Source organism: Felis catus, chromosome E2 (assembly GCF_018350175.1).
Source record: "Felis catus isolate Fca126 chromosome E2, F.catus_Fca126_mat1.0, whole genome shotgun sequence".
Classification (NCBI taxonomy): domain Eukaryota; kingdom Metazoa; phylum Chordata; class Mammalia; order Carnivora; family Felidae; genus Felis; species Felis catus.
The window spans coordinates 42302134-42329737 of NC_058382.1; the positions used below are offsets into that span (position 1 = coordinate 42302134).

The 27604-nt window shown below is 43.2% G+C and overlaps 1 protein-coding gene across 2 annotated transcripts in view; it reads right to left on the reverse strand.

Annotated features, from left to right (window-relative positions):
* The window catches only part of CMTM4 (CKLF like MARVEL transmembrane domain containing 4), a 70011-nt gene that overhangs the window by 16299 nt on the left and 26108 nt on the right, over nucleotides 1-27604 (reverse strand). For both annotated transcript variants that reach the window (XM_023246031.2, XM_011290194.4), the window contains exon 2: nucleotides 3416-3592. In XM_023246031.2, the coding sequence (XP_023101799.1) occupies nucleotides 3416-3592 (177 nt within the window). The remainder of the gene's footprint in view (nucleotides 1-3415; nucleotides 3593-27604) is intronic.

The window sequence follows — 27604 nt, forward strand, 5'->3', positions numbered from 1 at the left end:
GTTGGAAATTCTCAGCGCGTCTGGGTGGCTCAGGTGGTTGGGCATCCAACTCTTGGTTTCAGTTCAGGTCATGATCTCACAGCTCCATGAGTTCGAGCCCCACATCGGGCTCTGCACTGATGATGTGGAGCCTGCTAGGGGTTCCCTCCCTCCCTCTCTTTCTCTCTCAAAATAAATAAATAAACTTAAAAAAAATGGGGGGGGGGGTGAAAATTCTGGAAAAAGGATCCCAAAAAATTGAAAGCATTCTCAAGTGACCACATCACTCACTCAGGTGTTTGCTCCACCGACACCGTCCAGAAGAAAATGATGTATGTTAACTTCCCAGTGAAAAAGAGGCACTTCAGTACGACTGAATAATGTGGTAGTCACCAAGCAGAAAGCCATTCACGATTAAAATAGGAAAATCCAGGACGCCTGAGTGGCTCAGTTGGGTAAGTGTCCAACTCTTGATTTCGGCTCGGGTCGTGATCTCTCGGTTCATGAGGTCGAGCCCCGTGTTGGGCTTTGTGCTAACAGCACAGAGCCTGCTTGAGATTCTCTGTCTCCCTGTCTCTCTGCCTCTCCCTGCTTGCGCCCTCTCTTTCTCTCAAAAATAAGTAAACTTTAAAAAAAACAGAAAAAATATGAATTCCAGAAAGCTCACTAAGTAGGTATTTCTGGGGATAAAGACCAATATGAATTAGTTATAAAGCTGCAGTGTGAAGTCTTTTAACAGATTCACAGCTGTCAAATCAGAAGATAAGACTGAATTAAGGGAGTAAAGCCAATCCTGGCAGAAGTCTGCAGGAGAAAGATGTGGCTGATAGAAAACAACTCTCGTGGGGCACCTGGGTGGCTCAGTGAGTTCAGTGTCCAACTTCGGCTCAGGTCATGATCTCACAGTTCGTGAGTTCAAGCCCCGCGTTGGGTTCTGTGCTAACAGCTCAGAGCCGAGAGCCTGCTTTGGATTCTGTGTCTCCTCTCTCTGTCCCTCACCCACTTGCTTGCTCTCTCTCTCAAAAATAAACAAATATTGGGGCGCCTGGGTGTCGCAGTCGGTTAAGCGTCCGACTTCAACCAGGTCACGATCTCGCGGTCCGTGAGTTCGAGCCCCGCGTCAGGCTCTGGGCTGATGGCTCAGAGCCTGGAGCCTGTTTCCGATTCTGTGTCTCCCTCTCTCTCTGCCCCTCCCCCGTTCATGCTCTGTCTCTCTCTGTCCCAAAAATAAATAAACGTTGAAAAAAATTTTTTTTAAATAAACAAATATTTAAAAAATTTTGTTAATAGTTTAAAAAAAGAAAACCACTCTCACTTGTGATAATATTTATACTTCTTATACAGGGTTATGGGAGGGGGGATGGGCTAAATGGGTAAGGAATTAAGGAATTTACTCCTGAAGTCACTGCTTCACTATATACTAATTTGGATGTAAATCTTAAAAAATAAAGTTAAATTATAAAAAAAAAAATACTTCTTATGCAGGCAGCAGCACTGCATAAGACACTGGCCAGGGGACACTGGCTTGAGGTCCCCTTATACACATTGTTTCATTTCCTTCTTAAAACAAGCCTGTAAAATACTATCGCCTCCACCTTACCAATGGTGGCCTTCAACATGCGGCTGTAAGTGACCTGCCCAGAGTCACACACAGATCTTAAGAACCACCTTGCACTTGAACCCAAAAATGTCTAATTCAAAGTCCCTGGTCTTCCTGGCAGCCACTTCTTTGTCAAACGGGTCCTCCGGCACTTTGCATTCTGGTTGGAGGAGGCTAATAAGGTTGTCCTATGCCCTCTGTCTACTACACTGTCAATTTAAATGGATAAATGCTCACAACTCAGTGAACATTTTTTAATGGAGAACACAAACTTTATCTTAAAAATACTTGAGGGGCGCCTGGGTGGCTCAGTCGGTTGGGCGTCCGACTTCGGCTCAGGTCATGATCTCACAGTCCGTGAGTTCAAGCCCCACGTCGGGCTCTGTGCTGACGGCTCAGAGCCTGGAGCCTGCTTCGGATTCTGTGTCTCCCTCTCTCTCTGACCCTCCCCCGTTCATGCTCTGTCTCTCTCTGTCTCAAAAATAAACATTAAAAAAATATTTAAAAAAAAATTAAAAATACTTAAGATGCTGGGGCACCTGGGTGGCTCAGTCGGTTAAGCGTCTGACTTCAGCTTGCATCATGATCTCACGGTTTGTGAGTTCAATCCCCGTGTCGGGCTCAGTGCTGACGGCTCAGAGCCTGGAGCCTGCTTCGGATTCTGTGTCTCCCTCTCTCTGGCCCTCCCCTGCTCATACTGTGTCTCTCTCAAAAATAAACAAACATTAAAAAAATAAAAATAAAAACCACCTGAGATGCTAAAACCTGTCACAAAACCAGGACAAATCCAGCTGAGTTTTCGACTGAAATCAGCTTTTCTAGCTCAACTCTCCTTTTATATTCCCTCCCAGGAGTTCGAACAACACACAGAGTATTCTGCCAGGAAGACCCGCTCCTCTCCGTACCCCACAGGATCACCATGGGGGTGGCCTTCCCAGGCAAGGGGACCTCCTCCCTGGCTCCTGCACCCGGGGCACACTTTCCATGCTGCCGCACATATCCAGCACTAGGCAGCAAGACAGGAGCTCACACAAGGGTGGGCGGTCTGCAGCACCCTCCCTGCTCCTGCCACCCTGCAGCTTCTCAGGAGGCACAGAGGGGGAGGCAGCTGACTGTGCTTTCTTGTGTCTCTGACCGATTTCCTTTGGGCTCTTGCACGTGAGTGTTTGCAAAGAAACATCAAGAAAACCAAGTGCTATTATGAAGTTTCCTTTCTCATTCAGCAGGGTAAGGAAAAGTAACACAAGTCCAGGAACAGGGGCCTGGGAGGGACCAGGCCTAAGCTTCCCATGCTGATCAGAGGGTGAGCCAGTCATTAAGAACCCAAACCGTCGAGAGGGCACGCTTTTTCCACTCAAGACTCTGATCAAACCACCAAACCCTCTGCGTCCTACCAGTTGCTTTGAATTTAATGATAATCCTAGGCTTTGCAACTCACTGGTCATTTTCATTCATAATTTCAATTCTTCCTGAATCAATACTTTTGTAAATGGCTTTTGGGTCCAGTGTGAAAAAAAAATAAAGGTATTAATTCCATTTTCTCTTTCCAGATTCTGTAAATATCAACATTACCAATCTTCTCTGGGGATCATAAAATTGAAATGACATCTTTAAAGGGGTCAAAATAATTTTTATGATGGTTTTACCATTAGTGAGGATTCAAATTACCTTATAGTTTTATCCAACCCAGTAAAGAAATTTAAAATTTCACAGTTGAATTACAACGAAATATTTAAGTATCAAAATGAACTGGAACCAAACAGCACACGGAGAGGTTCCAAATTTCCCTCGGAGCCGAGCGGCACCCAGGGTCAGAGAGTGGTGACCTATACTCACTGTCAGGTTCCAGTTGATCTGGGGGATCCTCATGTGAAGGTTCAGACTGAACAGAATCAGCAAGACTCCAGTCACCACAAATGCACTACAGCTCACAAACTCAAAGAAGTAGAGGCCTTCACACGGAGAGCACTCCATGATGGTCTCTATGCAGATGAAAGCAATCAGGGCCAAAATCTAGGAAGAAAATTGGAAACACACATGTATGTGTATATTTAGTACATGGCCGTGGACGTATGTGCCTGCCACGTTTAACTAAAACTCCACCACCACCATATGCAGCCAGAGTTTTCCTCTGGGGACGACAGCATCACCGTCAGGAACACAACCTGATGAAATTCTTACGAAACAGGTATAGAGGGTAGAATTCCTGATGCGGACACCTCGCACGACAGCCCCCCCCCCCCCGCCGACACCGTCCGCGTGTGGCCCTCGTGAGGAAACAGAAAGGAACATCTCTGTGATGTTTTCAGTTCTGCCTCTGCCACCAGTAAGTGGACTCTGCCTACACACGTTTCCAATTTATAGTCCCCACCACAATTATGCCAAACACGGAGAGGGCAGGGTCCAAATGGTGTCTGTTTATGCCATCTGCAACTGCCCGGGTGGTTCAAGCGGAGGTCACGCAGGCCGACTGGGACCCCTGAGGGCTTTAAGACAGGGACGAGTAAAATCCCTCCTTCTCCCAGTTACAAGGCCCTAAAAGTGAGGCCTACCTAATTAATTCATGAGCTACGTTTTTTAAAAGTTATCACTGGAGGGGCGCCTGGGTGGCTCAGACAGGCAAGAGTCTGACTCCGGATTTTGGCTCAGGTCATGATCTCACAGTTCCTGGGTTTGAACCCCACACTGGGCTCCGTGCTGACAGTGCAGAGCCTACTTGGGATTCTCTCTCCCTCCTTCTGTCTCTGCCTCTTTTCTGCTTGCCTTCTCTCTCAAAATAAATAAACTTTAAAAAACTTTTTTAATAAAAAATTAAAAAATAAAAGTTATCACTGTACTTGGTCAGAAAAAGTTGGAACGGCAGCTTATAAAAACATTGAACATTTTACCAGTAATGGCATCGGTTTCTTTCTGAAGAACCAAAGTAATATTCCAGCAATATGTCCCCGGAGATCAGAGCTCATAGTTAAACAGGTATCAGTGGAAATTACCAGGTAAGCTTTTAAGAGATTTCAGGATGGGGAGTGCCTGGGTGGCTCAGTGAAGCATCTGATTCTTGGTTTCTGCTCAGGTCATGATCTGATGGTTAATGCGTTCGAGCCCTGAATCGGGCTTTGCGCAGACAGCATGGAGCCTGCTTGAGATTCTCTCTCTCCCTCTCTCTCTGCCCCTCTGTCACTCACTCTCTCTGTCTCTCTCTCAAAATAAATAAATCAAAACTTAAAAAAACAAAACAAAAAAGAAGATTTCAGGACCAGGTGCCTGGGTGGCTCAGTAGGTTGGGCAGCCGACTTGGGCTCAGGTCAGGATTTCACAGTTGATGATTTCAATCCCCAAGTCGGGCTCTGTGCTGACAGCTCAGAGCCTGGAGCCTGTTTTGGATTGTGTGTGTGTGTCGCTCTCTCTCTCTCTCTCCAAAATAAACAAATATTAAGAAAAAAAATTTTTTTTTTTTTAATTTCAGGAGGAGGAGGAGGGGTTCCAATGGCTGAATTAATGGGCCAATGATCAGGACAGGCCAGGTGGTCTTTTACCTAAAACCTAAGATCAGTCTTAGTCTCCCAGTCTCTACTCTACCGCTTCTCTAACAGAGCACTTCTCAGACCACCACATGTCAAGCCTGGGCCAGAACCTGAGGTGAGCCCCCACTCCAAAGGTCCAGGAGGTATAGGCAGGCGACTCGGTGGTCCCAGATTTGTCCTTAGAGCCACCAACAGCAGCATCACGAGAGAGCCCATCAGAAGTGCAGAATTTTTTTTTTTTTTTAATGTTTATGTATTTTTGAAAGACAGCTGGCAACAGGCAGAGAGAGAGACACACACAGAATGTGAAGCAGGCTTCAGGCTCTGAGCTGTCGGCACAGAGCCCTACACGAGCCTAGAACTCAGGAACCGTGAGATCATGACCTGAGCTGAAGTCGGACGCTTAACTGACTAAGCCACCTAGGCACCCAAGAAGTACAGAATCTCTGCCTCTCCTCCTTGACCTACAGAGTCAGAATGTTGTTGTTGTTGTTTGACAAGATCCCCAGATAATTAAACTTTGGGAAAACCCCAAGGCATGGGCTGCTCTGTGACCTCTGACTACTGGAGTCCCACATGTGCCTTTCAGTGTGGGACTCAATGCCACCTCCTCCCCATGCCTTCCCAGATTGTCTCTCTCCCTGCCAGACATTATTTGATTGCCCCTTCTCCTGGGAAGGCTTGTTCATCTGTGATTGCATTCTACCCTTTTTTAAACTTGCTATTATGTCTCTCTCTGCCTCGTGAGCTTTTTGAAGGCAGGGAGGGGCCAGCCCATCTCTTTCCTCCTGAGGCACCAAAGCACAGTTACTTGCACACTGCCAGCAAACAGGGCCTCGGGAGCCACGAAAAACCCACACCCACAATTGCTAACTTCCTTGGCAGGATCTCCACGTGAAAGGCAGGGCAGGGTGGCGCCACTCTATCCACTATCAACATCAATACTTCCACACTGGGGTGCTTGGGTGACTCATTCAGTTAAAAGTCTCTGGCTCTTGATTTCGGCTCAGGTCATGATCTCACAGTTCATGGAATCGAGCCCCACGTCCAGCTCCGCGCTGCCAGCCCAGAGCCTGCTTGGGATTCTCTCTCTTCGCTCCCACCCCCTCCTGCCCCGCTTGTGCCCTCTCTCTCTCTCTCTCAAAATAAATAAAAATAAACATTAAAAAAATATATATTTCCACACAGCAATCATAAGACACTTCTATCAATACATGGTTTGTGCTTCTATTTTAAGTCAGAGCATGCTGAGACGGGGGTCTTTAAGCACACATTTTGTGCGTCTCCTGATCGCTCTTGTTACAATTCTCTGCAGAAGCAGAGACTTGAGTTCTCCATCTGAATTTCATGCCTGACTTGCAATCAGTTCACAAAGAAGTAGTTCATATAAGGGAAACTCCTCAACTTTTTTCTTCCCCCTGTAATTGGATCTAGTAATCCTGGGCAAGAAATAACACACTGTACTGATGAGTTACAAATGTTTCTGGTATGCTAACTTCAACCATATTTGTGTGGGAAGGTAACACCTACAATCTTAAATATTAAAAACGGTTTCAAGAATATGCAAATCTAATAGGCCACTCAATACAGCAGTGAACAAAACAATCTCTGCTCTCTAGCCCATATTCTAATGAAGGAGAAGCTTTTAAAAATTAAATTAAAAATACAGTACGCGAGGCAGTGTTAAGTGCAAAGGGGGAAAAAAATCCAAGCAGGGAAGGAGAATGCAGTGTAACTAGGGCAAAGGTGTTTGAAATGTTAGGCAGAGTGACATGAAAGCCTCACCGAGAATATTCTAGATTTATATGAAGTTTATCATTTATCACAGTCTATTACAAACGATATTCAAATGAAAGAGAATTTCGACTGCCCCCATTCTGACCTCAGTCTGTTCTGATTGAGGTCTTCTTTCCAGTTTATCTCTTAACTTGGGCCAAACACCCTGTGAGCAAAGCATCCTGTGATGGAAACCGAAACTGTCCCCTCAAGCAACAGGCACTGCCCTGAGCCAGCAAGAGCCAGCAAGAGCCAGTGGGGCCGACCCCAAGACAACGATCAACCTGACCTTTACTGACCAGCTGCAAGTACCCACCGACTTTTGTCCCACATTTTCCTTCTATAAACCTGGAAGCATTTTCAGCACGTGGGAGATGTCTTTGAGACGTCGTTCGCGGTCTTCCCAGGGCGCGCCTCCCTGAAATCAATTCCTTTCTTCTTTCCCCGCCACTCACCTCTGCCTTTGGACTTTGTCAGCGGCCAGTGGCTGAACCCAGTCTGTCTGGAACCCCCGGAGCCAGGTGCTCTTGCACCCCAGTTACAAAAGGATAAAATTAAACAGCAAATGGAGAGATACACAGGGCAAGGTCCAAAAGCGTCTCTAACACAGGAGCTCTGTCCTGCAGAGTCTGGAATGCACGGCCCTCCTGGCACGTACATACACATTTTGGTTTACCAGCCTGGAAGCTGTCAACTCTTGCCTTCAGAGTTTTTAGAGCTCGGTTTGCAGCCCCTTCCTAGAGGCCGGTGGGTGTGGCTGAACTCTCTATCACAAGGTCGCTTCGCCTGGCAACCAGCCTCCATCGTTAGGTGCCTTCCGCAACAGTCCTCTCATTAACACAAACTCAGGTGTGGTTGAAAGGGAGTTGCTAAGAAGAGCAAAAGACACCTCTCATCATTTGGGAAACTTCAAGGGTTTTAAAAGCTCTGTGCCAGAAATGAGATGAAGACCAAATATATTATTTCCTGTTATAAAGCACAGTGTCATGAGTATTCATAGGTAGACAGAGATACAGATAGATACACACACACACAGCTATACACATACATTAATCAATCCCCTTTTGATAGGTATTTAAGCAGCTTCTAATATTGTTGCGAATAAGCAGTACACTTTTTTGCCTGCCTTTTGGCACAGCAAATGTCAAATTTTCCTCCAGCACAGTGAAGTCTACTGCTAAAGTAAAACCTACCTATTGACCAACAAGAAGAAAGTACGAACTCAAAGTTAATGCTGGAAGCCAACGACTTCAAGGCAACCCAAGAGTCAGAAGTAATTCAACTTATAACAGTTTTGCAGTAGACAAATATCACAATGTAAAATAGTACAGAGTTGTTCAAAAAGGTGCAAATAAGTAATAGCCCTTGTATTTGCTAATTGAGGGATCATGTGTGTCCTTGACAGGGCCCTTTCCATGTAGCACCTACCAAATGACCAAGAGTATTTTTTCATAGTTGGCAAACAAATTTATACTAAAAGGTTGTCAGCAGCTAATTATGACTGGCAAACTCAAAAAGCAGGAAGGGAAAAAAATGTTGACTGATTAAGTTACTATTAAAACTTTTCAAAATTTTGGGGCGCCTGGGTGGCTCAGCCGGTTAAGCGTCCGGCTCTTGGCTTCGGTTCACGTCATGATGTCACGGTTAGTGAGTTCGAGTCCCATATTGGGCTCCGTGCTGACAGTGCAGAGCCTGCTTGGGATTCTCTCTCTCCCCTCCCCTCTCTCTCTGCCCCTCCCCCAATTGGCACACACTCTCTCTCAAATAAATAAACTTTAAAAATAAATACATAAAACTTTTAAAAATTTCACAAGACCCCATGTTACTATTGGTGGAAGTGTCCAGCGTCAGGACCTTTCTGGAGGCCACAGTAATCAACGGCACTGTTCACCAGTACATCCCATTCTCCCCCTTGCAGGCACACTGCAGGGTTGGAGGCTTGTGGTGTGAGATGTTCCCCATGCAGATTTATTCTCAAGATGATGGAGTTTCTGCCTCAGAACTCCACAAGTGCCGCTCCAACTTGCTATCATGACTCCTCACCAGGTGGCAATGGAGTATCAATGGGCATTCTGGGGATTTGGCTAATTGGAAGCTGAGTGAGAGACAGGTTACATTTGGGTTCAGTTGTCACTTCCACACATAGTTACTGTAAATCCCCCCACCGCAGGAATGGCTTCCAGATACACTCTGAGCTGACATCATGAAGAAGAAACAGGCCCTAAAATTCACAAGATAGACCAAGATTATATTCAATAATGCAGAGTATGTAATTATAAGCACATACATATGTTCTCCCTTTTTGGTGGGAATCACATGAAATAGAATTGATCAGGGAATGCAAACTGGTGGTTTGAGGAGGTTCCTCAAAAAGTTAAAAATAGAACTACCCTATAACCCAGATATTGCACTACTAGGTATATACCCAAGAGATACAGGTGTGCTATTTCGAACGAGCATATGCACCCCAATGTTTATAGCAGCACTGACAATAGCCAAGGTATGGAAAGAGCCCAAATGTCCATCAATGGATGCATGGATAAAGAAGATGTGGTGTATATATACAATGGAGTATTACTCGGCAATCAAAAAGAATGAAATCCTGCCATTTGCAACGACGTGGATGGAACTGGAGGGTATTGTGCTAAGTGAAGTCAGTCAGTCAGTCAGAGAAAGACAAAAATCATTTGACTTCACTCATATGAGGACTTTAAGAGACAAAACAGATGAACATAAGGAAAGGGAAGCAAAAATAATATAAAAACAGGGAGAGACACAAAACATCAGAGACTCTTAAATACTGAGAACAAACTGAGGGTTGCAGGAGGGGTTTGGGAGGGGGGGGGATGGGCTCAGTGGGTAAGGGGACGAAACACTGGAATCTACTCCAGAAATCATTACTGCACTCTATGCTAACTTGGATGAAATAAACAAATTAATTAATTAATTAAAATAAAATAAAATAGATCAGAATTCCAGGGTGTATGGCAGGAACCTGCAGCAGTGCTACAAAGAATGAGAACGTGTGTGGAAGATGACAATTCATGCATCCCAATTTGTAAGACGCTATCTGACAAACCCTGAAATGATGCGGTCGGAAAGCCCCAAAGACAACGGCGCTCAAAATGGCCTCCAGTGCATTGAAACCGACCGAAGAAGCCAACGTGCCAGTGACAACCTGCTACACACATTCATCCTTAAGAGGATGTACAGAGCATAGCAGCCTAACAGCACAGGCAATGGTGCTGCTCAATACAAAATAGTGGCAATTTAAAATGTGAGTTGCTCGGGGCACCTGTCTGGCTCAGTTGGTGGAGGCTGCAATCCTTGATCTTGGGGTTGTGAGTTCGAGCCCCACACTGGGCATACAGATTATTTAAAAAGAAAATCTTAAAAAATAATAATACAATTTAAATTGTTCTAGTGTACGCCTACATTTTTGTATACTCTGATTGATTCTGTATACTTTTTCAATATTAAACTGATCATACTAAAGATTCAAATATGACCTATATTAGTGGAGGCCTAAAAACAGAAAGAAAACAGTTCTTAAATTCATAATTTTGTCTGTTTCTCATTAAAAATATTCATTCTTGTACCTAGATTTCTATTTTTAATTTAATATATTTTTCCTGTGGGAAAAGTAGGCCTCCAACGTCACATGAGTCTCAAGCCACTTACAGCCTGCAACTACTTCTGGTTTGAATAACAAAAGGTTTGAATGGGTGAGAGATCTGGCAATGGCCAGTGGGGACGCTCCCTCTCCCTGCCTCAGCAGCCAGCAGTGTTCCGGGAGGGGGTGGCCTCTGAGTAAGGCTCATGGGAGATGTGTACTATTCGTGAAAAGAAAACCTCCCTTGTGTTAAGCCATTGAGATTTTAGTTTGTTTGTTGCTGAAGCATAATCCAGCTCATACAGACTAGGAAGGGAACTCCGAGGAAGGAAATTTCACAACATGTTCTAGGTCTCTAGTACAAAACTGCTTATTTTACTAGATGAATATGTCATTCACTCTTTTTCTTTTCTTTTTAAGGTTATTTATTTTGAGAGCGAGCATTCGCACAAGTGAGGGAAGGGCAGACAGAGTGAGGGAGAGGGAGAATCCCAAGCAGCATGTGGGGCTTGAACTCACAAACCTTAAGATCGTGATCTGAGCCAAAGCTGGACGCTTAACCAAGCCACCCAGATGCCCGTTACCACTCGTAAAGACACCAGATCCAAATGGTTTTACAAACTCTTACCAGATTGTCAAGGTAAAGATATAGAGATATTGACTATGGTATTTAAACTTTTAAAACAAAAGCATAAAATATTTGGAATTTCAGGAATCCGTCTATGTGGTAGGACTGTGGATAGATTTTTTTTTTAAGATTTTATTAAGTAATCTCTACACCCAACATGGGGCTCGAACTCACAACCCCAAGATCAAGAGTTGCACATTGCACTAATGGAACCAGCCAGGCACCCCATGTAGGCTTCTTTGACTTTCCAGAATTTCCACAATGAGGATGTGTGCTTTTATTTTAAAAAATTAAATATTCCATGTATAAACACTTTTTGAAACACACTGGCTTATTATGAGTCAAATGTTAGTGACCTCTAAGAATCAATCCTTACTTGTTTTGAAACCATTCATGAATATTTAAAATCAACATTAAAAGCTCTAATGGAAAATGAAAGTCACTCTGCAAGTCCATGTTGGTCCCATTTCTTTATCAGAAGACTTCATCATTTCTAAACCCTTCCTGAGAGCACACAACCCCTCTCCTGGAAGCCACTGCACTGTAAGTGCAGGGAGTGAGCACAGAACAACCTGGAGACCAGCACGTAATAAAAAGGCCGGCCTTACTCTAATGTGACGGCAGGGACCCCCATGAAGGAAGAGTAACCCTAATAGGTATGAAGATATCTTCAAAGATCAGACGAAACCCTAACCCTCCTTGATTATTAGTTTATCAAAGGATCTAATCAAACTCACTTAAAGATATGCATACAAGTCGGTGAAGCATCTGACTTCGGTTCAGGTCATCTCACAGTTCGTGGGTTCGAGCCCCACATCGGGCTCTGTGCTGACAGCTCAGAGCCTGGAGCCTGCTTCCGATTCTGTCTCCCTCTCTGTCTGCCCCTCCCCCACTTGTACTCCCTCCCTCTCTCTCTCTCAAAAATAAAATACACACACGCAAAAAAATTTAAGATATGCATACAAACAAAAATCACAATATTTAAAAATAGTTTTAAGGAGTCTCAAAACCACCAGATGCAAAATGACTGTCCAAATGAAGACTATCTCCAACAATCTCAATCTGCAGTGGCTCCTATGTGGCCACACAACTTCTCCAGTGACCCTGACTGCTCTGTGGCACCTAGAGGCTTGCTGGGATTAGGGTCTCATTCCAACACAGCCAACACACCTCATTATACACACAAAGACAGGTAACTGTCCAGGTGCCAAGGCTCAGTGCCCAGAGAAGTGCTGAGGTTTGGAAAACTGACAGTCGCCGAGAGCTTGGGCAGCAGCAGAGGTCTTGAGAAGTCTTCCTAGGAGCAACTGGACTCAGGGGGTCTCAGAGGAGAAGCAGGAGAGAAAGCTTGTGTGAGGTGGTGACTCACTTTCAAACTGAGATCCTTGGCTGGGGGTAAAGTGGAGGGCAGGGACAGAACCCAGTCCTTGACCAAAGTACCTCAGTTTTCATGTTTATACTCCTATTAACAGTCGGTCCTAAACTTCGCTGACCAAACAACAGAACGCCTCTTTATAGCCTTCTCAACTAATGTTCCAGGAAGCATCCAAATCATGAGCCTGGTTTCTACACTGGGAAATTATTTCTGTTGTGCTTTAAAAAACAGCATTTTGGGGGTGCCTGGGTGGCTCAGTCAGTTAAGCATCTGACTTCGGCTCAGGTCATGATTGCTTCAGATCCTCTGTCCCCCTCTGCCCCTCCCCAACTGGCGTGGCGTACACGCTGTCTCTCTCTCTCTCTCTCTCTCTCTCTCAAAAATAAATAAATCTTATGAATGAATCAATGAATCAATGGATCAAATGTCCCTCTTCCCACCAAAACTGAAAAAAATATCTGAAAGATGAGACATGGCTTGTATTTAGCCTCAAAGACCCGACGCTGCTTCTGCTGTAAGCCTTCCTGATGAGCAGAAGGGAGAAGCGAGAGAGGGCAGGAGAGGTGCACGGCAGTGACCACGCCTCAGAACCAGCTCCATTCTTAACCACCTCACAGCGGAGGCTGAGACGGGAGCCGGAGCTAGAAGCGCAGAAGGGGCAAGAGGCCTTTCCCCCGCCATCTTTCTGCATCCTGAGGCCAGGGGTTGTAAGCTGCTCTCCATATGTACAGGCTTTTAAATGACAGAGCGCCTTAAAACAGAAGCTGCCAGGCCAGAAGCCACGCTGCGTGTTCTGCAGAGGGCCTCCAATGGCTGGCCGTGTGCTGCCAGCCACCTCGGAATAACAATGGTTTGCATGTAGGAGCATCTGTAAGGTAAGGATGCTCTCAGGCCCCGTGCTGGGCACGGTCCATTCGCTGTCTGATACTCGCTCAGGAAGCAGGTGGCATCTCCATCGTGTGGCCAGAAGATTGGTCCAAGGCCCCAAAGCTGTGGTTCCACGGACCTCGTTCTCCTAGGCCAGACGTCTAACATAGAACTCACTTACCAGGGTCTAGTTCCTCCCCACACTCTTGTAAAAAAGCAACACTGTATGATTTCTCTTCAAGGAACACAGTAGGAGACCCGGCAACCAGTGCCACAAGGCTCCCTGACAAAGCACACAACTTTGATCATTCTCAAAGGGATCTAACTACGGTAACATCTTAATTTGCCTAAACAGAATAACCCAATGAGTTGCCACTCTCAAGGGAGGCCATCCCCTGAGGAAAGTAGATTTAAAATATTTCCCTCCTCTCTCCCCTGAGACAATTGAGCACTGAGCAAATCTGGGGGAAGGGGGTGGTTCTCAAACAAAGGAGCGAATGGTGTCAAGGGATTTGAGCTATGGATTTGAGAGAGGCGGAGATTTAAAACAGAACTACCTGCTCAGGAAGGGCAAGGACCCCCTCAGGCGCTAAAGCCACCAAGGCTGGCCGGGGAGCACTGTTTAGGCAGAATTAGTTTAACCAAAGGAGCCAAGGGGCGGAGGCAAATAAGTGCCTTATTGTTGAGAAGAAAGGGAGAGACAGACAAAAGGGGGGAGGGAGGCTGCCAAGGACTCAGGGCAGAAAGAAGAAAACCGGAGACCAGGGCAAGGTGACCAGCACCTCCACCAGCTCTGTTAGGCATGCCCCGCGGGTAGCCACATTCGGAGCAGTGCCCGCTTCAAACCCCGAAGGCTTTGTTTTCTGTGAAGGACAGAAGTCTCGAGCTGCTGTTGGCCTGGTCTGGTCTGAGCCGGGGGTGTTACAAGGCCAACCCAACAGGTGTTCCTGATAGATTTTCCAAGCCAGGGTCTACTGTGTAAATAATTTTGCCATTTTGAAATCCTAAAGCCATACACATAAGAGTTGAACTCAGGGGATTGCATTTCAAGTTCTTTTTTTCTTTTCTTTCTTTTTTTTTTTTTTTTTTGGCAAGACTCTCACCTTTAACATAAATTATCAGACTTATAGCATAAGTGAGCTCGATCACACACACATTAAACCCACAGGTCACTTGTACACAGTGGCTGGCCATGGCATACCACAGTGTTAGATCAAAACAGGTCTATTTTTAGACGTCTAACTACGTACGGCACATAACAGTATTCCCGATGAAGTGCAAAACATCTTGTTTTTTAAAAAAGTTTAGAAAATCTTATTATGTGGTTTGATGATAGAATTGCACATGACTTCAGAAAACCACAGGACGGTCAGCATCTTTCTTGCCAAAAAAATGCCCACAACATTTTCCTGCAAATGCCACCCTGCCCAAAAAGCTACATTTTCAGACCGTTTAAAGTAGTAATGGAGCAAAAACAACGCACATGTAGATGTGGAGGACACAAGAGACGAGCTGCCTTCAAACCACACACATGTGAAGATGGTTAACGATGCTGCTGGCATTCGGGTTTCCTTTCCCCTCCCTTCCTTTCTCATGTCCTTGCTTCATGGATAAAGCTGAAATCCCAGGAAGTAGCCTCCCACCCCTCATGATTCAAAAGTAAAACCTGCCCCCTCTCCTTCAGCTCTCTGCTTTAACTCTTGGGCACCTCCCCACCGCAGCATCTCTGAAAAACACCTTAACCAAATGGCAAGAAGGGCACCGTTTTTCTCACTGAATGAGAAACTAGCAGTCCAAGAGGAGCTTTTTTCCTCCTCTTGGATTAATTTGGGGTCAAAATAGTGAAATGCATATCCTAAGAGACCAGGAGATAGATAGACAGAAAGATAGATAAAATAGATAATATATATACATGTATATATGTGAATAACATTCAAATCTTGGTTTCTAAATACTATTATTTTCCAGTGAAAGGAACCAGGGCTCCCTTGGAGAATTCGAGGGCTGAGGTAGGGAAATCTAAGAGGAGTCTGGATATCTTGTGTCTGAGGATGAAGGGAACATGTCTAAAGGACATTGGAGACAGTTCCAAAGGGCTCCCACTGGCCAAATCTGGGACAATTTGAGCACCAAAATAAATAATAACAGTTAAATATTAAAAGACTGTGAATAAAACATGAACCCATGAGCCCATACTGACATCAATAAACAGGGGAGCAGAGAAAACTCTTCCTTACAGTTGAAATCCAGCTAACAAATACAGAAGGAATGATGGATTCAGACAATCGCCATTTGGCAACCATCATAACCTACTGAATTCGAGCAAGAATCAATGGATATTAAAACTCATGAGGAAAAGTTTGAGGAGCTACAGGATATTTACATGCTCTAAAAGTATCTCCCCACAAAAAATACTTACTAATTATATAGGAAAAAATAGTAACTTGACAGTGGAGAAGCCTGGCAGATATCACTTTAACCAAGTTCGGATTACCAATAATGGAACGAATCTAGCTCATTTGCCTCTGATATGAGGCACTAAGAAAAATGCCCCATCATTTCTGTGGTATTCCTGACAATACCACAAAATAAGCAGCATGTAAACATGAGAAAACGTCAAACTCAAATTGAGGGGCATTCTACAAAATAAATGGCCTGTATTCCTCTAAAATGTCAATGTCACAGAACACAAAGGCTGTGGAACTATTCCAGATTCAAGGAGATTAAAAAGACGTGACGACTGAACCCAATACATGACCCAGGATTTTCTTGTACTATATAGAGCAGTCTTGAGACAACCAGAGAAACATGAATAAGGTCTAAAGTTTAGCTTCAGTATTTTATCAGTGTTAATTTCCTGACTTTGATCATCTTCCTGCGGTTTTGTAACAACACCTTTGTAACAACACCAGTCTTACCTTTAAAGACATTGACATATTGAAGGATAAATAGGCATCAAGTATGCACTACACGCTCAAAAGAGTTAAAATATTATATAAATATACACATACACACACATACACCTACACACAGAAAGAAAGGATAAAGTAAATGTGGTAAAAAGTTAACATTTGGAGAATCCAGGAGAAAGTATGTATTACTCAGTACCATCCTTGCAACCTTTGTGTAAGTCTGAAATTATTTCAAAACCAAAGGTCTTTTTAAATGACCAAAAATACTGAAATCTATTAAATATAGAAAAATCCATGAGTTTTTAACGGGTCATTTCAAGTGGGTGAAACCCCACTGTTTACCTTTGGGGGTTGCTAAAGCATCAGCTTGTTATTAGAAAGCAAGTAAAGGACAAAGACCAAGCAGGTACCTTGCTTGCCTTTCCAGTACAAACTGTATTTGAAGGCAATCAAATGGGTGATGAGGGAAAGTTCCTTTACCAGAATTCCAGCTAGTAAATGCAAAAGGAATGACAGAATTAGAAAATTACCAGTTGGTAATGGACCTGGGCCAGTTTCTGAACCCACCTGAAAGCTAGATGTTGGGGCGCCTGGGTGGCTCAGTCGGTTAAGCGGCCGACTTCGGCTCAGGTCATGATCTCGCGGTCCGTGAGTTCGAGCCCCGCGTCGGGCTCTGTGCTGACGGCTCAGAGCCTGGAGCCTGTTTCAGATTCTGTGTCTCCCTCTCTCTGACCCGCCCCCGTTCATGGTCTGCCTCTCTCTGTCTCAAAAATAAATAAACGTTAAAAAAAAAAAAATTAAAAAAAAAAAAAAGCTAGATGTTAACTTGGTTGTATTCAATAAATATATATATATTTTTTTTCCTCTGCCAACTTATCAAAATCATCCTTCTAACCCCCATTTGTGTCACCCTCCACTAAAGCTTTCTATGGCGCTTCAGCTCAATTACCCTCCCCTCACTCAGACTTCTGTAGCTCTTGGTCTAAAACCAATGGTTCACATACTTGGTTCACATGGAGACTTTTCAAAATTCTGAAACCAATACTCTACTCCAGAACAAAGTTTCCCAAACTTGGCACTATTGACACTTCGGACTGGAGAATTCTTTGTTGTGGGGGTTGTCCTGTGCATCGTCTGATGTTTAGCAGCATCCCTGGCCTCTACCCGCCAGGTGCCAGTACTCAACCCACCCCTGTGGTGGCAACCAAAAATGTCTCCAAATACTGTCACATGTTCCCTGAGGGGCAAAATCTCCACTTCCAAGGAGAACCACTGATCCAGGTTACGATCATCATTGGCTGTTAAGCTATTAAGTAAAAGGTCAACGAGGAGTTTTAAATAGCTGGATCAGGCTCTAAACACCTGTACCCACCAGTCAATCCTGGCATCACTGAAAGTGAAACAATCAGACACTGCTTTCTGATGTCGATGCAATAGGTTGTACACAGCAGGACCTAGAAAACTTTCTTGCCACCCCCTAAAATCGAGCCTCCAGAGCTAACCCTAGTGTACAGGAAATGGAAGTTAGAAAAGCATGTTGGGGCACCTGGGTGGCTCAGCTGGTTGAGCGTCCAACTCTTGGTTTCAGCCCAGGTCATGGTCTCATGGTTCATGGGTTTGAGCTCCACGTTGGGCTCTATACTGACAGTGTGGACCCTGCTTGGGATTCTCTCTCTCTCCCTCTCTCCCTGCCCCTCCCCCACTCACTCTCTCTGTCTCTCCCTCAAAAATAAGTAAACTTGAAATCAGAAAAAGAAAGAAAAGCATGTTAAAATTACACTGAGGAGGCCATCAACCAAATTCAAAATGTGAGAAACGCTACACAACAAACTACCTAATGTCATCAACAAATCAATAGCATAAAAGGAGGGGGTGCTGCTGTTGCAGACTAAGAGACACTAAGAGGGGCACCTGGGTGGCTCAGTCAGTTAAGTGTCTGACTTCGGCTCAGGTCGTGATCCCATGGTCCGTGAGTTTGAGCCCCACATCTGGCTCTGTGCTAACAGCTCAGAGCCTGGAGCCTGCTTCAGATTCTGTGTCTCCCTCTCTCTCTGCCCTTCCCCGATTCACTCTCTGTCCCTCTCTCTCTCTCAAAATAAATAAACATTAAAAGAGAGAGAGAGAGAGAGAGAGAGAAAGAGAGACTAAGAAACATATCAAGCAGAAGCAACGTGCAGATCTTCTTTAGATTCTGACTCAAACAAACCTAAAAGGCACTTTTGCGATCCCTGGAGAAAAAGAAACACATACTAGATTTTAGATGATATTAAGGAACTATTAATTATTTAGATGTGATAATATTGTGCATGTGTCATTTAGGGGAAAAAGTCTTCAACTGTTAGAGATGTATACTAAGTAGTTACAGTTGAAATGCTATCATATCTGAGACCAGCTTTAGAATATGACAGCCAGAAAAACGGGAGGAGTTGATAAAGAAGAAAATAAGGGGCTCCTAGATGGCTCAGTCAGTTAAGCAGTTAAGCGTCCAACTCTTGGTATCGGATTAGGTGGTGATCCCGAGGTCGTGCAATAGAGCCCTGTGACGGGCTCTGCACTGAGCACAGAACCTGCTTGGGATGCTCTCTCTCTCCTTCTCTCTCTGCCCCTCCCACTCTCTAAATAGAATAGATAGACAGACAGACAGACAGACAGATAAGTAAAATGTTGATGATCACTGAAGATGGGTGAAGGGTATACAGGGATACATAACACTATCCTCTGTACTAACACGAAGGTTAGTTTTATGTCAATTTGAGTGGGCCACAGTGTGCCCAGAGTAAACATTGTTTCCGGATCTGTCTGTGAGGGTGGCTGAGGGCCTGAATAGAACAAAAGGGAGAGAAAGGAAGAATTCGCCCCTTTTTTCCTGCCTCACCGCTTGAGTCACATCTTCTCCTGCCCTTGGGTTGGAATTTATGTCATCAGCTCTAGGCTCATAGTCCTCCAACTGAATTACACCACCGGCTTTCCTGGATCTCCAGCTTGCAGACAGCAGATCATGGGACTTCTCTGCCTCCATAACCACGGGAGCCAATTTCTCACAATAAATCTCTTTTTATATCCCACTAGTCTGTTTCTCTGGAGAACCCTGATTAATACAACTAGTAAATGTTTATAAGTTTCCATAATAAAAACCTAAATTTAAAAAGAATGTTGAAGGACTTACATCTAGAATATACAAATAACTCTCAAATCTTTACAATAAGAAAACAATCCAATTTAAAAGTAGGTACAAGAGGGGGCCCCTAGGTGGCTCAGTGGTTAAGGTCTAGCTCTTGGTTTTGGCTCAGGTTTGTGGGTTTGAGCCCTGTATCAGGCTCCGTGCTGACAGTGCAGAGCCTGCTTGGGATTCTCTCTCTCTCACTCTCTGTCTCTCCCTCCCTCTCATGCTCTACATGCACGCTCGCGCGCGCTCTCTCTTTCTCTCTCTCTCTCTCTCTCTCTCTCTCACACACACACACACAAAATAAACTTAAAAAAAAAGTTGGGGGAGTCTGGGTGGCTCAGTTGGTTGGGCGTCTGACTCTGGCTCAGGTCATGATCTCACGGTTCATGGGTTCAAGCCCTGCGTAGGGCTCTGTGTTAACAGCTCAGAGCCTGGAGCCTGCTCAGATTCTGTGTCTCCCTCTCTCTCTGCCCCTCCCCTGTTCACACTCTGTCTTTCTCTGTCTCTCAAAAATAAATAAATGTAAAAAAATTTTTTTAATTAAAGTTAAAATTAAAAATTAAAAAAAAAGTGGGTAGAAGACACCACACAAAAGACATATAGATGGCAAACAGCCACATGAAAAGATCCTCAACATTATTAGCCATTAGAGAAATGCAAATTAAAATCACAATGATACACCATTTTACACTCACCAGAGTGGCTACATACCCAGTGATGGCAAGGATGCAAAGCCACTAGAACTCTCACACACTGCTGGTGAGAATACAAAATGGTACACAGCCACTCTGGAAATGGTGCGGCAGTTTCTTATAGAGTTAAACATACACTTATGCCCTATGGCCCTGTAATCCCACTCGTAGGTGTTTGCCCTAGAGAAATGAAAATTATGATCACACAAATACCTATATGTAATGTTTACTACACCTCTGCTTACAATCACCCCAAACCGGAAACAATCTAAGTGGCCTTGGATGAATGGATAAGCAAATAGTGGTATGTCCATAAAATGGAATATTACTTAGCCAAAAAAAAAAAGATAAACTACTGATACACACAGCAACACAGAAGAATATTTCAAATGCATCATGCTAAGTGAAAAAAGCCAGACTCAAAGACAACAACACTGTATGATTCTATTTATGTGACATCCTGGAAAAGGCTCAAATATAGGGATAGAAACAAGATATACTGGTTGCCACAGACTGGATAGAAGTAGAGGGAATGATTAACAAGAAAATGGCAGCATGAGACAAGTCTGAGGGGTGATGCAACCATTCTGAACTTTGATTGCAGAGGTAGACAAATGACTGCATATTTGTCAAAATTCACAGATCGGTATACCATAAAAAGTGAAATTTGTTGTATTCAAATTAAAAATAAAAATGAAAACCACTGTATGTCAACTTTACTCAAAAAAATTTAAGATAAAAATGAAAAACAAGAAAACGCTGTGAAGCCTATTGATACAGAGAAGTATGCAATCATGTTATAAAGGAACCTGTATTTTGTGTGTGTTTATGTGTGTGTGTATACACATCCATACATACATATATAATAAACACACACACAGAAGTGTTATACACAACGTGAATACTGCTCATCTCTGATTAGTAAGATTCCAGGAAATTTGTTTTTTTCTTTTAAGGTACTACTACTTTCTCTTTTTTTCTAAAATAAATTAGCAGTACTTGTATGATTTCTTTAAAAAGTAATTTTGAGGGGCGCCTGGGTGGCTCAGTTGGTTAGGCGGCCGACTTCGGCTCAGGTCATGATCTTGAGGTCCATGAGTTCGAGCCCCGCGTCGGGCCCTGTGCTGACAGCTCAGAGCCTGGAGCCTGTTTCAGATTCTGTGTCTCCCTCTCTCTGACCCTCCCCCGTTCAGGCTCTGTCTTTCTCTGTCTCAAAAAAAAATAAATAAACGTTAAAAAAAAATTTTTTTTAATTAAAAAATAAAAAGTAATTTTGAGGGGTGCCTGGGTGGCTCAGTTGGTTGAGCATCCAACTTCAGCTCAGGTCATGATCTCACAATCCATGAGTTTGAGCCCCACGCTGGGCTCACTGCTGTCAGTGCAGAGCCTGCTTCGGATCCTCTGTGCCCCGCCCCCCCTCCGCCCCTCCCCTGCTGGTGCTCTCTCTCTCAAAAATAAACATTTAAAAAAATTTTTTAATAAAAAGTAATTTTGAGGAGCACCAGGGTGGCTCAGTCAGTTAAGCCTCTGACTCTTGGTTTCAGCTCAGGTCATGATCTCACGGATTATGGGATTAAGCTCCACATTCGGGCTCTCTGCACTGACATCACGGAGCCTGTTTGGATTCTCTCTCTCCCTCTCCCTGAACCTCCCCTGCCCTCTCTCATGCTCTCTCTCTCTCTCTCTCAAAATAAATAAACATCTTTTTAAAAAGTAATTTTTAGGGGTACCTGTGTGGCTCAGTCGGTTAAGAGTCCAACTTCAGCTCAGGTCATGATCTTGCGGTCCGATCCATGGGTTCAAGCCCCGCATCGGGCTCTGTGCTGACAGCTTGGAGCCTGGAGCTTGCTTTAGAGTCTGTGTCTCCTTCTCTCTGCCCCTCCCCCACTTATGCTCTGTCTCTCTCTCAAAAATAAACATTAAAAACAATTTTTTAAAAAAGGAATTTTGAAACAAGCAGATAAAAAGATAAACACAAGTTCCTCTGGGAGGCTTTTCCTGATCTTAGCCCTCCCCCTCCAGGCTTCCTTTCGATGTCCTCCAAGCAGGCTACCCTTAGTCTCATTTTCTCCATAGCCTTAGCTTCTCCTGCTGACTGAAGGAGGAAATGCCTCCAACGTGACTTGTTCCTGTATTCACTGCACCTTACTGCATGGTGGCACCTGTCTCAGGAATCACGTCTATCTAGTTCCCTGCTCTATCCCCCCGAGCAGGTACTCAGTAAACAGCTGGTTAAGACTGACTGACCAACTAGAAATGCACAGGCATCTAATAATGACCATTAAACCATACCCACAGGTAACTGGACACTATCCAAAGGCTGATCATTAATGTTTCATGTCAACCTAGAACAGAGGTTCAGGTGAAAGGCTTTGGGGATGGCTGCTGCCCATGTAAGTTTCTAACTATTTGCAGAAAATGTGCAAGGCTGGCCTATCCACTGCCATATTTGTGGATAAGAGACTCGGGATTGTTCGTATATAAGATAAGCTTCAAAATTATCCCAACAGGATAGAGGGCCAGGCTAATGCCATAAGGTAGACTCTGGCACACACTTAAGATTAAAGATTCAGCTACAGGAACAAGGGGGAGAGCAGACTTGATAAAAGCAGCCAAATGAAAAACAGAAAATTTAGGTGATTTTAGGTGATGTCACTCACACTGAAGCTAAATGTCAGTAAAGGATGAAGTAAAAGACTTAAATGTTGGTGATAGGACTGAACTGAGTGGTCACAAACCTTTTTGCATCTGGGACATTCCATTTTCACAACTACAGGCTGAAGTCTGTTCATTCTTTTGAAAAAATATTAAGACCAAACTCATTTAAACGTGTATTTTTGTGATTCCTTGCACATGCCAGGAATATCCAGAGTGATATTTTAAACATGTTCTTACTTCTAAAACAAAAATAAACAAAAAACAAACAAAACCACCACAGCACTATGATTTATCTCAGACTAAGCAGGCCAAGGTCCCTGTAGCCTGCAAGCGAATAGCCTATTTGCTATAGAAAGTAAAAAACAAATTAGAAAGCTTCCAAACATCACAACATGAGAATTCCAGTTCCAGTTAATGGAAGAAGTACAATGCACCCTCTCTCACTAAATGTGGCCATAAAATCTGGAAACAAGGCATGGAGCAGCTACTTCAGGACTCTAAAAACTGAACAGTAGTGGGCAGATAAGGGAAGAAGACAGAATTCAGAGTTCATTGAACCAACCAGCAGTCAGTTTCCTATTTTTCCTCCCAGTATTGCCCAACTTGGACCCAAGGCAACCTCAAACTCAGAAAAGGGAACCACGTGTGGACAGAATGAGCTCCAAGCCAATCCCTCCAGTTCTGGCTAGAGAAGTGGCCAAGGGGATTCTGAATACCATAGACGTTGGGGGGAAAGCCTGTTTTTTATTTTCCTGAATTTTTTTTTTTTTTTTGGTCCGGGGCACCTGGGTGGCCAGTCAGTTAAGCATCTGACTTCAGCTCAGGTCATGATCTCACTGCTTATGAGTTCGAGCTCTGCGTCGGGCTCTGTGCTGACAGCTTGGAGCCTAGCCTGCTTCAGATTCTGTCTCCATCTCTCTGCCCCTCCCCTGCTCGTGCTCTTTCTCTCCCTCTCAAATATAAAAAATAAGTAAATAAAACATAAAAAAAATAATAAAAAATTTTTTGTCCTGGGGTGCCTGGGTGGCTCAGTCGAGTGGGTTTCCAACTCTTGATTTTGGCTCAGGTCATGATCTCACTCTCTCTCTCTCTCTCTCTCTCTCTCTCAAAATAAATAAATAAAAATTTTTAAAAAGAAGATTTATTAAAAAAATTTTTTTTAATTTGTTTTGTCCTTCATTCTCATACTCCAGACCCGAGCCAAGCCTCAAGTGGTGGACACAACTGCAGCAGCAGAAGCCTGCAGATGCCTGAAACTCTGAGGAAGGGACTCCTTGTACAATCCAAGGAAGCAGAGTTCCAAGAGGAGCGAGTCCCACTTCTTTTTCCTTTCCCTGTCTTCCCACTGCTTGACCTTGGGTGTGGACTGAGTTGTGGGACGAGGGCAACAGTGGGGTGTCTGGGTGGCTCAGTCAGTTAAGCATCTGACTCCCTTTTTAAAAAATATTTATTTATTTATTTTAAGAGAGAAATAGAGTGAGCAGGGGAGGGGCAGAGAGAGAGGAAGAGAGAGAATCCCAAGCAGGCTCTGTGCTACGTGCACAGAGCCTGAAGCGGGGCTTGATCTCATGCACTGTGAGATTGTGACCTAAGCCAAAATCAAGAGTGGGATGATTAACCGACTGAGCCACACAGACTGACCCTTGGGTAGCACACACAAGGAAAGATCAAAATAGCACCACAAAGGCTTTGAAACAGAACTGACATTGAATCCTCAACCCCACAGAAGATTGGTCAGAACTTGCCACCTGAATCCAAGCAGGCTGACTGCCTTCTAAAACCAAACTAAACAAAAATCAACATTCTTCACAGGATTTAAACACGACCAGGGTCTCAAAACATAATAATCAAATGTCCATGATATAATCCAAAATTACTTGGCATACAAAGAACCAGAAAAATCTCAAATCACATGGAAAAAGACAACCAACAGATGCTAGTGTTGAAATGGCACAGTGCTGGAACTCTCAGATTACAAAGCAGCTACAGTAAAAATAATCCAAGGGAAAAGGATGGATGAGTACTCTTGAAACAAATATAAAGGCAAAAATCTCAGCAAAGAAACTGAGATACAAAGAGGAACTAAATGGAAATGTTAGAACTATAAAATATAATATCCAAAATAAAAAAACTCAATAAATGGGCTAAAAAGCAGAATGGAGCTGACCAAGTATAAGAATCAATGAACCTCAAGATAAATCAATAGAAATTACCATATCTGAACAATAAAGAGAAAAATAATGCACAGAGCCTCAGGGACCTATGAGATAATACCAAAAGGTCTATTATTTCTGTCACTGGAGTCCCAAAAGGAGAAAAAAACATGTAATAGAAAAAAGTTTTTGAAGAGATAATGGCAGACAACTTCCTGTATTTGACAAAAGATAAATTTAAAGACTCAAAAGCTCAGCAAGTCCTAACCAAAAAATTAAACAAGGCTGTGCCTGGATGCATCCTAATCAAACTGCTCAAAACTAAGAGGGAAAAAAAGTCCTAAAAACAGCCAGAGAAAAAATGATGCATTCTACATAGTGAAACAATGATTTGAATGATACAGGTTTATCATCAGAAACCATGGAAGCCAGAAGGAAAGGGAAAAACATTTTTAAAGTACAGAGAAACAAACTGACAACCCAGAATTCTATATCCAGCAAAACTATCCTTTATGAATAAAGGTGAAATAAAGACATTCTTAGAAAAAAGAAAATTAAAAGAATTCATAGCCAGCAGACCTGCTCTAAATGAAATGCTAATATTTCAAATCTTCAGCTAGAATGGAAATGATCCCAGAGGGAAACTTGCAACATTAGGAATGAAAGAACAACAGCAATGGTAAAAATCTGGGTAAATACAACAGACAATTCTTCTCCTCTTAAGTTCTTTAAAATATGCAAGATGGTTTAGAGCAAAATTTCTAACATTATTTTATGGGGTTGCAATGTATATGACAAGTAAAATGAGGAAGGAGGGTAAAGAGGTAAATAAACCTATGTGATGGTAAGGTTTCTATACTTCACCTGAAGAAGTAAAACGGTAACTATAATTAAACTGTAAAATGTTATAAAATAATTCTTAGAGCAAACACTTTAAAAAACTACAAAAAGACACATACAGTGAAAACTCTGCAGATCAATTACAATGGGATACTAGCAAATGCTCAAATAAACCAAAGGAAAAGAGGAAAGGGAAAACCCAGGAACAAAGCACAAAAGGAACAAACAGAAAATAAATCATAAAATGGTAGGCCTAAATCAAAACACAATAATAGCATGAGATGTAAATAGTCTAAACGCACACCAATTAAAGATGGATATTGCCATGGGTGCTTGGGTGGTTCAGTCGGTTGAGTGTCTGACTTTGGCTCAGGTTTTGATCTCACAGTTCGTCCAGACCCCACACTGGGCTCTGTGCTGACAGCGTGGAGCCCACTTTAGATTCTCTGTCCCCCCCCAACTCTCTCTTTGCACCTCTCCTGCTAGTATTCTCTCTCTCTCTCTCTCTCTCTCTCTCTCTCTCTCTCTCAAATAAATAAACATTTTTTAAGAAGATGGATTTTGTCAGAAAGGATTAAAAATATAGGACTTATCTGTATGCTGTCTTTAAGAAACTCACTTCAAATATATAGGTAGGTTTGAAGGAAAATAATGGAAAAAAGATACACCATACAAACACCAGTAAGAGAAAGCTGGCATGGCTATATTAATACCAGAAAAAGGACACATCAGAGCATGGAAAATTACCACGGATATAAAGGGAGATTATATAAAAATAAAAGCTTCAATTCGCTAAAAAGGCATAATGATCCTAAATGTGTATACAATAACAGAGCCTCAAAATACATGAAAGAAAAACTGATCAAACTGACAGATGAAATGAACAAATATAGTTTAAGCCTTCAACATTCCTCTCTCCATAACTGATAGAACTAGTAGACAAAAAAAAGTCAGCAAGAATATAGAAGTAATGATGGATCAAAGACTGAAATATAAGACCTAAAACAATAAAACTCTCAGAAGAAAACCTAGGGGAAAAGCTTCATGACACTGGATTTAGCAATGATTTCTTGGGTATAGATAACAAAAGCAAAAACAGATAAACTAAACTACATCAAAATTTAAAGCTTCTGTACATCAGAAGACACAATTAATAGAGTAAAAAGACAACCTACAGAATGGGAGAAAATATTTGCAAATTATGTATCTGATAAGGGGTTAATATCTGGAACATATAAAGAACTCCCACATCTCACAACAACAACCACCAGATTAAAAAATGGACAAAGGGCTTAAATAGACATATTTCTCCAAAGATATATAAATGGCCACCAAGCACATGAAAAGATGCTCAGCATCACTAGTCATTAAAGAAATGCAAAACAAAACCACAATGAGATATCACCTCATAGCCATTAGAATGGCTACTATCAAATAAAACAAAACAAAACAAAAAACAGAGAAAATAACAAGTGTTGGTGAGGATGTGGAGAAAGGGAACTCTTGTGCACTGCTGAGAATGTAAAGCAGTATAGCCACTATGAAAAATAGTATGGTGGTTCCTCAAAAATTTTTAAATAGAATTACCACATGACCCAGAAATTCCACTGTTGCATATATATCCAAAAAAATTAAAAGCAGGGCCTGGGAGTACCGGGTGGCTCAGTCAGTTAAGTATCCGACACTTGGTTTTGGCTCAGGTCATGATCTTGTGGTGTGTGAGTTGGAGCCCCGCATCGGGCTCCGTGCAGACAGTGCAGAGAATGCTCGGGATTCTCTCTCTCTCCCTCTCTCTGACCCTTCCCCCCTCGCTCTTTCTGTCTC